This window comes from Molossus molossus, unplaced genomic scaffold (assembly GCF_014108415.1).
Source record: "Molossus molossus isolate mMolMol1 unplaced genomic scaffold, mMolMol1.p scaffold_m16_p_1, whole genome shotgun sequence".
NCBI classification, from domain to species: Eukaryota; Metazoa; Chordata; class Mammalia; order Chiroptera; family Molossidae; genus Molossus; species Molossus molossus.
In genome coordinates, this window is record NW_023425344.1 from 50,982,243 (window position 1) to 50,994,599 (window position 12,357).

At 36.3% G+C, this 12,357-nt stretch overlaps 1 protein-coding gene across 1 annotated transcript in view; it reads left to right on the plus strand.

Annotated features, from left to right (window-relative positions):
- Positions 1–8,698, plus strand: part of AMTN (amelotin) — a 43,990-nt gene extending 35,292 nt beyond the window's left edge. Inside the window, exons 8-9 of the mRNA XM_036254586.1 lie at positions 7,410–7,466; positions 8,553–8,698. Of these exons, the coding sequence (XP_036110479.1) occupies positions 7,410–7,466; positions 8,553–8,698 (203 nt within the window). The remainder of the gene's footprint in view (positions 1–7,409; positions 7,467–8,552) is intronic.
- The last annotated feature ends 3,659 nt before the right edge of the window (positions 8,699–12,357 follow it).

Below are 12,357 nucleotides of genomic sequence, written 5' to 3' on the forward strand. Positions count from 1 at the left end.
TGTTACCTTGCTCTATCTAAAATTCGGTGTAATTTTCCAAACTTCATTCCTGAGACTCTCATGGACAGTAAATTTTTTTTAAAAAGTAATGTTTAACCCAACACTACATATATCCGTGAAATGCAGTGTTCCAGCCACAATAAAAATTTTAAATTTATCTTTATTGTTGAAAGTATTACAGATATCCCCCTTTTTCCCCACACACACGTGAATTTTCAAGTAAATAAAGTTTAAACCTGACCCACTTCCTACTCCACTCACCCCAACTGACTTAGGAAGGAGTTCTAGAAACAGAAGAGAACGTGGAGGAATGTGAAGAAGGGGTCAAGGTCAGCATCACAAAGTCAAAGCAATGTGGGCAGCCTGACTGGAGATGAGCACAGGGAGCCCGCTGGGGCCTCTCTGCTCCCCTCCATCCTCTCTAGGTGCAGACAGGGCAAGACTGTGGGGTGTGGTCTTTCACAGATGGGCCGGCTGGAGAGGTCTGGAGAAAGAGGCTTGGACACTAGAGGTTGAAATTATTGTTGCTGTTTAGTCTATAGTTACTGACCTAAAACTCAAAGATTTGGAGGCATTTGATCTGAGGAGTCTTCGGGGCTTAGTGTGAGCTTGGGAGCATCTGTATGTGTCAAGAAAAGCCTCAGAAAAAAAAGAAAATCCCTTGATGGGGCTTGTTCTAGGTTCCAATTTTCAAAGAAAGGGGAGTAAAAAGAGCCTCAATACTTGCTTCTGGCTTGTTAAAGCAGCTCTCCAGGAAGGAGAGGAGATTGTCACTCAGCACCAGAGCTCTGTGTATCTAACCGAATGCTGCTTGTACTTGGCCTAGAAATTGATAAGGGTAAGGAATTCCAACACATTTCATGATTTTAAAGGCAAAACATCTATAATTTTACCTCTTTGTTTCCTTGACTTAACAATATAAAACCTAATCTAACCTAATTTTAGTGGCACAATGACCATTACAAATAGCCATTCCTATTACCACAATGAGAAATAGATTCTATATCAAGTGCCCCCAGGCTGTCTGTTTTTTGGTTTTGTTGTTTTGTTTTGTTTGTTTGTCTTAGTTCTTGGACTTAGCTATTATTTCAGGTGACTGTGTCTCTAAAATTGTTGGTCTTTCCTTTTGGAAGATGGATATGGTAATAACTGCCAAAATAGTGAGGCAAATCACTTTCTCTTCTTTTTCTGCATGTTAAGTTAGCTAAGTTCACTATGTTTGGCATCATGCTTATATCACATCTTACTAATTGGATATATTTTCACTAGATTCCCTGGTATCACCAACTGGCTTTTCTCTCACTATCATGCAATCAGCTCCTTTCTTTTTATAGGTCATTCCTTGAATATGAAGTGTCTTTCACCTTAACTGTCCGTCTATATTTTTTATTTGCTGCAATCCTGGACTTAAAACTCATTTTCTCCAAGAATGCTTCAGTGGTTAAGTCTATCTCATTCAAATAACCTCCTGATTTGACATCCTTTTAATATTTGTGATCAGTCAATAATACTTTGCATTAGCTGCATGCTGACAATATACCAGGCTCTGTCCTAAGAACTTTAGTGCACTATTTCGTTTACTCCTATGTGGAGTCCTTTGTTTGTGCTTTTTATAGATGAAGAAACGGAGGCACAGAATAGTAATGTAACTTGTCCAAGACACACAGCTAGAGAATCATGAATCTCTATCCCAGGCTGACCAGTCTGACCCCAGAGCCCACAGTTTTAGCAACGAAGCAATTTGTACCCTATCTTCTTTTACATAAGACATTTCTTAATAAGGGCCAGGTCAGTTCATGTATCAATGTCATATATGCTTTCTTCAACCAAACTAACATTTTTGAGGAAAAGAATCCTGAGTGTCCCTCTTTACATTATTAAATATAATATGACGGTCTGTTCATAGCAAACCTGTAATAAATGTTCTTTAGCAAACTCAGCAGTTAAGTGACTAGTACAAGACATGTTTCCTGATTTGCTTTCCAATTACGCACATCGGAGGTTTCTCCTGCGCCAGGCGAAAAGCAAGTACCATTTAGTGCACAGTACCATGTAAAAACTGGCTCCGACGTCAAAGGGGAGGGTCAATGTGTGAAGAACTGGAGTCATTCTGTATGGTCTGTGGTCAACTCATTCTTCCAAAAGTTCTCTGAAGTGGGCTTATAATGGGTACCAACTGGCAGATGATCATAATCCTGAAAAGAAACAAATGAATCACCATTTTAACATATAAAACAAGTGTTTTACTTGACAAGCTGCCAAGTATTATATCCATTACACACATTTTTGCCTCAAACTCCCTTGTTTGTAAAGTCTCAATGCCAAATGTGTTTACTGTCGGAATTGCCAGGAATGTGTGTTTGAAATCTCATGCAAAGAAAGGCATGAGGGATAGAAAATGAACTCAACCTGACTCCAATAATTGTGTGTAAAATATACCGTATAAGAAATTACTGTGAAATGTAAAGCCTTTACATGAAATGCATTTTAAAATAGTTTTTTTTAATGTCTGTTAAAAAAATTACATTAAACATAGCAAGAAATTAATTTGTACATTATATAAAGTGTTTTATAGTTGTTTAATGATATATAGAACACACATACAAATTGATGAGAATATCAATTTTCCTGTAGGGTACAGACTGACAACCCTCAGAAGAGGGGGTGGTGGGGTGGGAAGAGATAAACCACAGAACTTATATGCATGTATGCATAACCAATGGACATGAACAACAAAGCCGGGGACAGGGCGGGGGGGGATGGGGAGGTGGGTGTCAATGGGGTAAAAAAGGAGAAACATCTGTAACAAAAATAAAAATAAAAAATAAAAAATAAATAAAAAATAAAAATAAATTAAAAAAAAAATATATATATATATCAATTTTCCTGTGGCTAATAGCAAAAACATGACATTTACAAGTTAAATAAATATGTAAAGACAATATTTAACCTTGATATGAACAAAGAAATATAAATCAAAACACTAATAAAATACTGTATTATATGTATTAAGTCAGCTTTAAAAATCGGCCTTCCTCCGACATGGCCACACTCTTTGCCTTGATTCCCTTGCCCTAAAGCTTAATACATGACACTCCATCAGATTCTTTCCCCAGAAGACTAAGTACTTATCAGTTCACTCAATCACCAGCCATTGATTGAGCATCTTGTCAAATTTCATTCTTTCTTCAAGGACAAGCATGAATCTATTCTCCTAATACCTGACCCAAAAAAACTTCTCCAATCTCAAAAGCTTTGTAGCATTCTTCTATAGCAATGTTTCCCAAACCTACCGTTATTGACATTTGGGGCTGGGTAATTTTTTTCCTTTTGGGGGAGACACTATTCTGTGCATTATAGGATGTTTAGCAGCATCTCTGGCCCCTAGTCACTAAACGCCAATAGCAAATACCTTCTCCTCCTCATTGACCCCCCCACCGGCAAACTATGACAACCAAAAATATCCCCCTACCTTCCAAACATTTCTAACTGTTCCTGTGGTGGGGTATTCCTAACTAATGGGTATTAGACTTACGTAGACTTACTGGGTGATCACTATGTTGTATACCTGAAAGTAATATAATATTGTATATCAACTGTAATTGAAAAAAATAAATTTTTAGATCATTACTGACTGAGAATCACTGTCTATATAGCATTCTTATTTTACTGGTTAATCTTTGTGGGATTATGACTTCTGATATTAGATATGCTTTTTAATTAAATTATTATTGATGTATTATGTTTCATTAACTATTTTCATGTATCTTTCTTTTTTGAGTAAATATCTGACAAATTCCCTACGGACAGGTATATTGTGTTGTACTGTTTCGTATCTGCCAGTGACTAATTGGTCCGTGTTGTCTGCCACTGGATAATTGACTTATTTTGGCATAACAGCAAGGACTCTGGAGCCAGCTGCCTGTGTCTAAATTCTGGTTCTTCCACTTACTGTTACTTCAGGCAGTTTACTTCACCTCTCCACAGTTCAGTTTTACCATGTATAAAAAGGGGGAAACAGGATTTTCTTCATAAAATTCTTGTGAGAATTTTTAAAATACATAGTGTTTAGTGCAAAACACTAAAATAATGCCTTTCCACAATAAATATTATCCAAAAATCACCTAATATAATAAACATAGAACACCAAAGGATGCAACTTAGCAGAATGGCTAATTTCTGCCCTTTGAAAAGGCATAAAAACCATATCCAACAAGCTAGAAGACCACGTGCAAAATAAAATGTTAAAGATCGGTAACAAGCAAGCCTTACCAATGTAGAGTAGAATGGTTTTCAAATAACTGACAAAAATATTTGGCATTCAAAGAAAGGAAAATCACAGAGGAATGGAATGGTGGAGGAAGGAGTCACAGAGAGGTAAAATTTGAGTAGAACTTGAAAGAAAGTTGTGAAGAGGTGAGAAAATAGGCAGAGAGAAAGTTTCAACCAAAACCCCAGGAAGAGAAAAACACGAGCCATTCTGGGGAGAGTGAGTAAACAAGTCTGACTGGAGCAGAAGGTAGAAAAGGACATGTTAAAACAAAACAAAACTCCAAGTTCACGTTTTGTCATGTGGAGTCCATATACCCATAAGCAATCAAAACCATTCCTACCCACATTGTTCAGTTGTTCTAGTTGCCATTGGTGGCTGGAATAGCAATGGTCAAGGCCCGCAGTCCAATACGAAGCAGGCTTTCAGCATATATGTTTTTTTATTTCAACAATAATAGTAACAATAACTCACGATCATTGAACCTTTTCTTCATACCAGATAGTGTACTGAGCACTTTATATTTATTATAGTTAAATTAAATTAATGCTTTCCCACAGCAGACTACATTTCACAGATAAAATTACTATGTGAAAATACTATTTATATTCTAGTTGAATAGCTCCCCCAACATCACACAATCAATGTCACAGAGGAGATTGAAACAGCTGTGATTTCAGCTACTATACTAACATCTTCCACAGCATCTTCTTTCTCTAGATTTTTCTTTATAACTTTTTCGGTGGCGTGTGTTCCTTTATGAGTCTCAGACCTTCTGTTATTCTGAGTTTTCCTTTTTTTGCTATACCTTGGACACGGCATTTTTTTATTGGTCCTCTGGTTGTTCTTTATATAGGTACAGTCTTGATCAATGTAATATAGTAACTTTCTTAACACCTACAATTACTATCAGAAATACATTCATATACTCATACTAATTTCAAATTTTTTGTAATTAAAAATTTTTTTCTTAGGATTATATTTACTAACTTTCCTTGTAACATAAGCCCAAAATAAAAAATGTTGACTTGATGCAAAATAAAACCAACATCAATTGATTACAACAATCATTATTACTGTATCAATGTATCATGTCTCACATTAGGTGGGAGATAAGATTGGAAAGGTGTATTGAAATGTTAATTTGACAGTCTTGTTACAGGGGATGAAGTTTACATTGGAGCCTTAGGGATCCTTAAAAGTTTTGGAGTGGGCCAGTAAAATGCTGAATATTTTAAGATAACAAATTTGGTGTGGGCATGCAGGAAATTGGAGAAGAAAGAATTAACAGGTAAACAACCAAAAGATGATGATCCAAGACTGGGTGTAAAGGACATTTAAAAGGTGGAAGAAACATCATTTGTGATTTATTGGATATTTGGCTTAAGTGCAAGACAGAACATCTGAATCCACCAAAACACCACTATTAGGATGTCATGATCATGCTTATAAACCATAAAAGACATACACAGACTCCTTTTTCTGTTTAGCAGTCATCAGGAAGCTTAATCTCATGGACTTAGTATCAACTTCCATGCAGAGGAAATGCCTTCCATCAGGTCCCTGTTCTACCCGCCTTGGAGCTCATGGATGTAACTGCCAGTCCTCCTTCTCCTATGACACACACACACACACACACACACACACACACACATGTTATCTTTGGGACCCCATGTTTCATGTAGTTTTCTCCCACAGAAAAGATGATCATTTCATCTATTGAGCACCCACTGTCTGGCAGCTGCTGCATCTTTCCCACCTCCCCAAATCCTCCAAACAAGCCTAACTGTGCACTAAACGATGACCCTTCTGTCACAGAAGAACAAACAGGGGCTCAGAGAAATTAAGGGACTTGATTAAGCACCAGAGCTGGAATAAAGAAAGACAGAGAGAGAGAGAGAAGTCAAAAATTGTCATTTCAGTAACATTTTACTATTTACAAAACATATTTCCATTCCTTATTTCTTTACATCTTAAAAATAATTATTTTATCAATGGGAAATAGAGTTTTTCAGGGACCCCTTCTTGGATAACATTAGTTGAAGCTTTTAGGCCTACACTTAGGTATGAAGACATATTTCTTCCATAATACCAGCTTCCTCCAAGTTCCCTATAATTGGCAGATCCCTACTTCCCTAAAGAGTGTACTGACTCATCCCTTTTTAAGAAACTAACCTTAAATGCTTATCTCTCCCACGCCTGAAATCACACCTTTGGAAAGACAAGGAGCATCAGAGAAATAACAAAAGCAGCTGAAGTTCAATCCACATCCAAGACATTCTTATCTGTTCATGGAGAAAAGTCCATCCAAGTTGGTGGTAGCCTTCTAAGCAACACAGATGCCTGGAAAATGGGTATATATAAAGAATGAGCTGAGAGCTGTGCCCATTGACTTGACAGGTTCACGGAAAATGTTCTGATTTATGCACCTCTCCCTTCAAAGAACATGCACCCAAGGTTTACTTGAAGTGATTTTTTCACTGGGTCCAACTGACATTTCTTACAGAAGTTTAGCTATCTCTAGTATAATACCTAGGAAATTATAAGGCTGGGGGCGGGGGTGGCTGTTTATAACATAATTTACCTAATATTTGCATCCTCTCTCTCGAGCCCAGAAAGTTATTTTAGTGTTTCTTTCTAGACTGTGTGTTTTGAGGGAAGAAAGGGAGTTACTTTTACCACAACAAACATGAGGATGGAAATCTTGAGAATGCTAGCACTAGGTTACCAGCTTTATCTGCAGATGAAAACCTGCACTGAACAGATAATGGTTTATTCTGAACCTATTTTATGTGTATTTCCCCCAGCTCACCAAAATCATTGTCTTCAGAGTTTATGTCCATTATTCCTCCACCGTCTTCCCTGCAATCAAGTTCCCTGAATAAATACAGGGGCTGAGTTACAATTAAAAATAATGAGACTCTACTGGGCCAATGTCCTTGCATGCAGTGAAAAGGTGTGGGCTAATTGCAGGAGCAGAGTTTGGTGTGGTTTTTTTCTCCCATTTTGCTTCACTTTGATTGGTGGATTGGCACTTTAAATAAAGATTTCAGGTCTACCCTGATGAGAGATACAGAGCGAGTCCCAGGCACACACAGTCCAGAAAAAAAAAAAAAAAAAACTAATCTTTTTTTCTTAGAACGATCTCGGTTGGCATCACCAGGCCCTGAGAGCACAGTGCAGGCCAGCGCAGCAGGTAAAACGGCATTTTATGATTCTGTGTGATTCCTGTAAGTTCTCTTTGCCTATCTACAGACAGCTTTATAAAGAGGATTTATCTTCATTTGTCACCAGAAATTAAATAATAGCTTATTGTAAACCATTAGCAAGTTGCAGAGAAGATGTGCCTAATACCCTTCCAGCTAAGGGGGAAAAAAAGATTTATCTATAAACTATTTTGTATTATTTGTGATTATTATGATAGTATCTAATTTATAAAAATGTTAGAAGATGAGCAAATCTCTTGGCTAGAACAGACTTTCATTCATGTAAGGGTAAAGAGCCTTTGGAACCTGTAAAATAATTTTTTTTTTTTTGGTGGTACGTGCCCCTAACAGGAACTGAACCAGGGACTCTCCGGTCCACAGGCTGATGCTCAACCGCTGAGCCAAACTAGCCAGGGCTGTAAAATAATTTTAGAGAGACCACTTATTTTAGAAAAAGAAAAACTCAATTTTGAGAAATATTTTTCACTAACATTATAGAATATTTAAGTGTTAAGTTCATTCTTATTTTAAAAATATAAGTTTGAGTTATGTGAATAACCTTAGCATAGAATGATATATCCCATAAATTTGCAAATAAAGGTTTGTTATGAAATTAATATTGTCTGTATTTCCAGTGCATTTCCACTGCATTTCTAGTGCATTTCAAAATTTATTCTGGAAGGAAACAAAGTATAACCTCCTATAAATGATACTGAATAGACTAAAATTTTATATAGTAGAAGGGATTTTCAAATTTATATTTTATTTTACAAAATGAAGCGCAGCAATTAAAGAATATGCACAAAGGTTGTTCCTACATGTTCATTTAGATTGAAGTTTCACAAAAAAAGAACTTGGATATTTTCTAATTGCTTGTCAATTCTTTCCAAAAACTAGTAAATACAAATGAGTTGTTCAACAATGTTTAGTTTTTTATTTTTGTTTCTGTTTTTGTTTTTGTCTTGAACCTGGTTGTTTTGGAAGATCAGAGACTCAGCTCAATTGAAATACTGTCTTTTAACCATTCTGAAATAAAAATTTATCTGACTTAATTCTCCAACCTAACTCTGTTTCAGATACCACTTTTCAAGATGAAGAACTTGATACTGATCTTGTGCCTCCTGGAGACAAGTTCCGCAGTGCCGGTAAGTCTGAATCTCCTAGAGTGTGTCCCAGCACAGACATTGTTGGATACCAAGCAATACTGAAGGATGTTGGCTGAGAGTCCATGCATGGACTCATTTGAATGAATCCAGTGGTATAATTCCTACTGAGCCAGAAGCCATAGTTGCCCAGACATGAGCCTTACCTTCCAAAAGCAATAAGTCAAACGTACATTTTTTTTCTATTCAAAAAGATATTTAAAATATTTCAAAGACAATTCATAAGTCTTCTTCCATTCATTCAAAGAGACATGTGTTGTCTCCACAATGTCAAGGCACAGTTTTCTTATCGACTACTTGCTACTATTATAAAATTGAAATGGAAAGAGAAAATTTCTCCAAAAAAGTAAAGTACATTTTCTTCATTTTTAAAAGAATAATATTAGCCAAATTACTATGGCTACAAAACTGAGCTAGTAATTCCATTTGGAGCTAGTAATTAATCAACAAATCTGCCTTATTGGGAAGATATTGTGTGACTGAGAGCTGACGTTTCTTAAGTCAAAACATGTCAGGCAATGGGGCTAATTGTATGTTACAGTCACACACCTGGTTCACTCTATCATATATTGAGATGATATCCTAAAATGCAGTTCTTTGAGCACTGAACTACTCCAGTCAATAGCATGTGATTCTGTTTTCATGAAGACTTGATTCAGCTGCTATCTGTTTTTTGGAAAATATTGACTAAGCATCTGCCATGTATCTAGCAATGCTCTGGACATTGGAGACATGAAGGTAAATATGACATGATCTCTTCTCTGGGGAGCTCACAGTCAGCCTCAAATGAACTTCAAAATATTTCAGTTCCTTGAGAAAGAAGGTTAGCTATTTGGGTCTCTTGAAGTTAAACATTTTGGAGAAAGGGGATGAAAACTGATTACAAGGGTGAAAACCTCAATTCTACAAATAAAACGTTTCTGTTCTATTGCTCAACATGAATTTTAAATGAAAGAAAATTAGAAGCTGCCATTCTAGCTTACCTTTGTCTGATACTGACATGGAGGTCAGCCTCCAACATCAGTAAAATACCTTCACTTTGTTGGAACATATACTGCTCCACACCTGTGACAGATCCACCCCAAGGAGAAAGACAGTTGTTTAGGATGGCCAGTGCCTCCTGCCAAAGCAGATGTTCTTCTCCGTTCACTTCCACGGGGAAATGTATCCCCTGACTATTTACATTCGTGTAAATATTGTTCTTTAATTCATGATTTGGAGCAGATGGAAAGCAAAGTACACTTTGTACTATAGTGGAATCTGCCCAAGATACCTTATTTTTGTTCTGGCCAATGAGATAAAGGAAACTCCCCTCTCACAGTCCCCTCAAATTCTGAACAATCTGCAATCTGTTCAACACACACACTCACCTCTTCCTGTCTACACAGCTAAGCTTTTTCTCTACTTGCAATATTAACTCACAATTATAACTCCTTTCCTTCTATCCATTTCCAAAACTGAGTTATTTGGAGAAATTCACACCATGAGGGTGGGATTTTATCTATACACGTTTACTAGGAGGTGAGGGATATATCACAAATATTCCTGATCTGCTTGCTTATACAGGAAAAAAAATTAAATACATTCAGTGAAGACTTTATAAGCATTTTTGGTGTGATGAAGGAAGGAAGGCTTTAAAACCTTAACCCCAGATTACCAGTAAGACTATCCAAAAAATCAGAGACCCTCAAAATCCAATGTCCTCTTTCCTACTCTCCTATTCTCCATTTTTTTTATCACTGGTTCCTACGCATATTAATAAGGATTGGGTTAAAATGGAAAATATCTTATATTTTTAAATCCTGGTAATAAATGTAGCTTATCTTTTTAACAACATTTAAATAAACACATTAGTAAAACTTAGAGCTAAAATGTTTTTATTTAAGAAAAAATACATTTGATATGATCCCAAAAATATAAATATAGATTAACTGGTTTATACATAAAGTAACATTTCACTAAAGATGATGGAGGGTTTGTTGAAGCTATTTGAATAGGAGGCAAGTTGGGTTTTGAGGGGTTTTGCTGGGCATTATGATCACATGCCTTAGCCCACCAACCAGAAGCATGTCGGTTTATCAAATACACAAGAAAACTGACCTCAAGTTTGTCCCCTTTTGCTTTTCTATATGTTAGCATTTAAGAACATAGAGTACTCTTACTTTTCTATTTCATTACTTTATTTTACTTCTTATGTAAATTTTAAGCTAAATCCAATTTTGCTTTTAAAGCAATATAGCATTAAGATGCAGACAAAGGGTAGATGATTTCAGCAGAAGCAAAATTGTTCATTCTTCTGTCTTCCCCAAAGTTCAAGGTATTTGGGTAATAAACCAAATGATGGTCACTCAGCTGTACTTCTGTTTCCAGCGGGTAAGAATGTTTCTCACCAAAGAGAACTCAGAATTATTCTTATTTCCATGTAGGTGTTTCCTCAGCAACCTGGGACCCCGGGCATGGCTAGTTTGAGCCTGGAGGTATGTACTGTCAGAGCACCGACACTGGATGTTTACGTCTGTAAGCTCCTGATAGGACAGAAAGTGATGGGCTGTTTCTCGGTTTTCCCAGTCAGCAGCAGCCGTCCCCCTGGGCAGTTCTTGAGAAGCTTACGACATCTATTAGAGCCTTGTTTTATCATTTTACTTCATTTTAAATTATCAAGTGTTTCAGTCCTTAGAACATCATCTGTATGTGAATCAAAGCAATACTATTATTTAAAACCTAATATATATACGTTAACATAATTATTACATTAATATAATCACTATATTAATTAAAACACATGGTTCTGAAGTCACATGTGGCTTATATTTAGTTTCTTCTCCTTATAGTATCTTATATTATAAAGTTCTCATGAAGAAAATTTACCTTACAAAATTTAGTTATTTAGCCCCGGCCGGTTTGGCTCAACATTTGGAACGTCAGCCTGCGGACCAGAGAATCCTGGGTTCGGTTCCCACTAGGGCCATGTACCAAAAAAAAAAAAAAATTTAGTTATTTATAAGAACTCTGTAAATAACACTGACATTGTATCTGCTGCATAAACGGGGGGAGTTTCATTGCCTTTCTCTTAACTAGTATATACTCTGTTTAGGAAATCCCAGCAAAATGGAACTGTTGTATATATTAACAGTTGCAAATAGGAAAATACTTATGAAATTATAAATTTTTCACAAGGCCTTGCAAAACGTATTCACATTATAACAGTCTGAGGTCAATTGATACCTGTATTGGCTAGATGCCTATTTTCACATGTAAGCTAATTTCACTAGGTTATTTTTTTTCTCACTTTCTAGTTCAAACTCAATTCAAAGCATTCTAAACCTCTTCCCATTAAATTCAAATTGACTTTCTGTTGAATCGCCAGTATTTTTGACAATCTATCCAGATACCATTTCCCCAATATCTTTTTTTAAAATATGTTTTTATTATTGAGAGAGAGAGAGAGAGAGGAAGAGACAGGAAAGAGAGAGAGAGAGAAATTTTGATATGAGAGAAACATGGATCTGTTACCTCTCGTATGCATATGTGTCCTGACCAGGAATCAAACCGGCGATCTTTTGGTGCTTAGGGATGACACTCAACCAACTGAGCCACACCCACCAAGGCTTTATTTTACCTTTTTTTTTTTTATGGACTTTTTTGTTTGGGAGAGAGATGGAGGTTGTCTCATTTTGTTTCATTTGCCTGTTGTTGTTTTTTTCAAATTCAGGTTGAA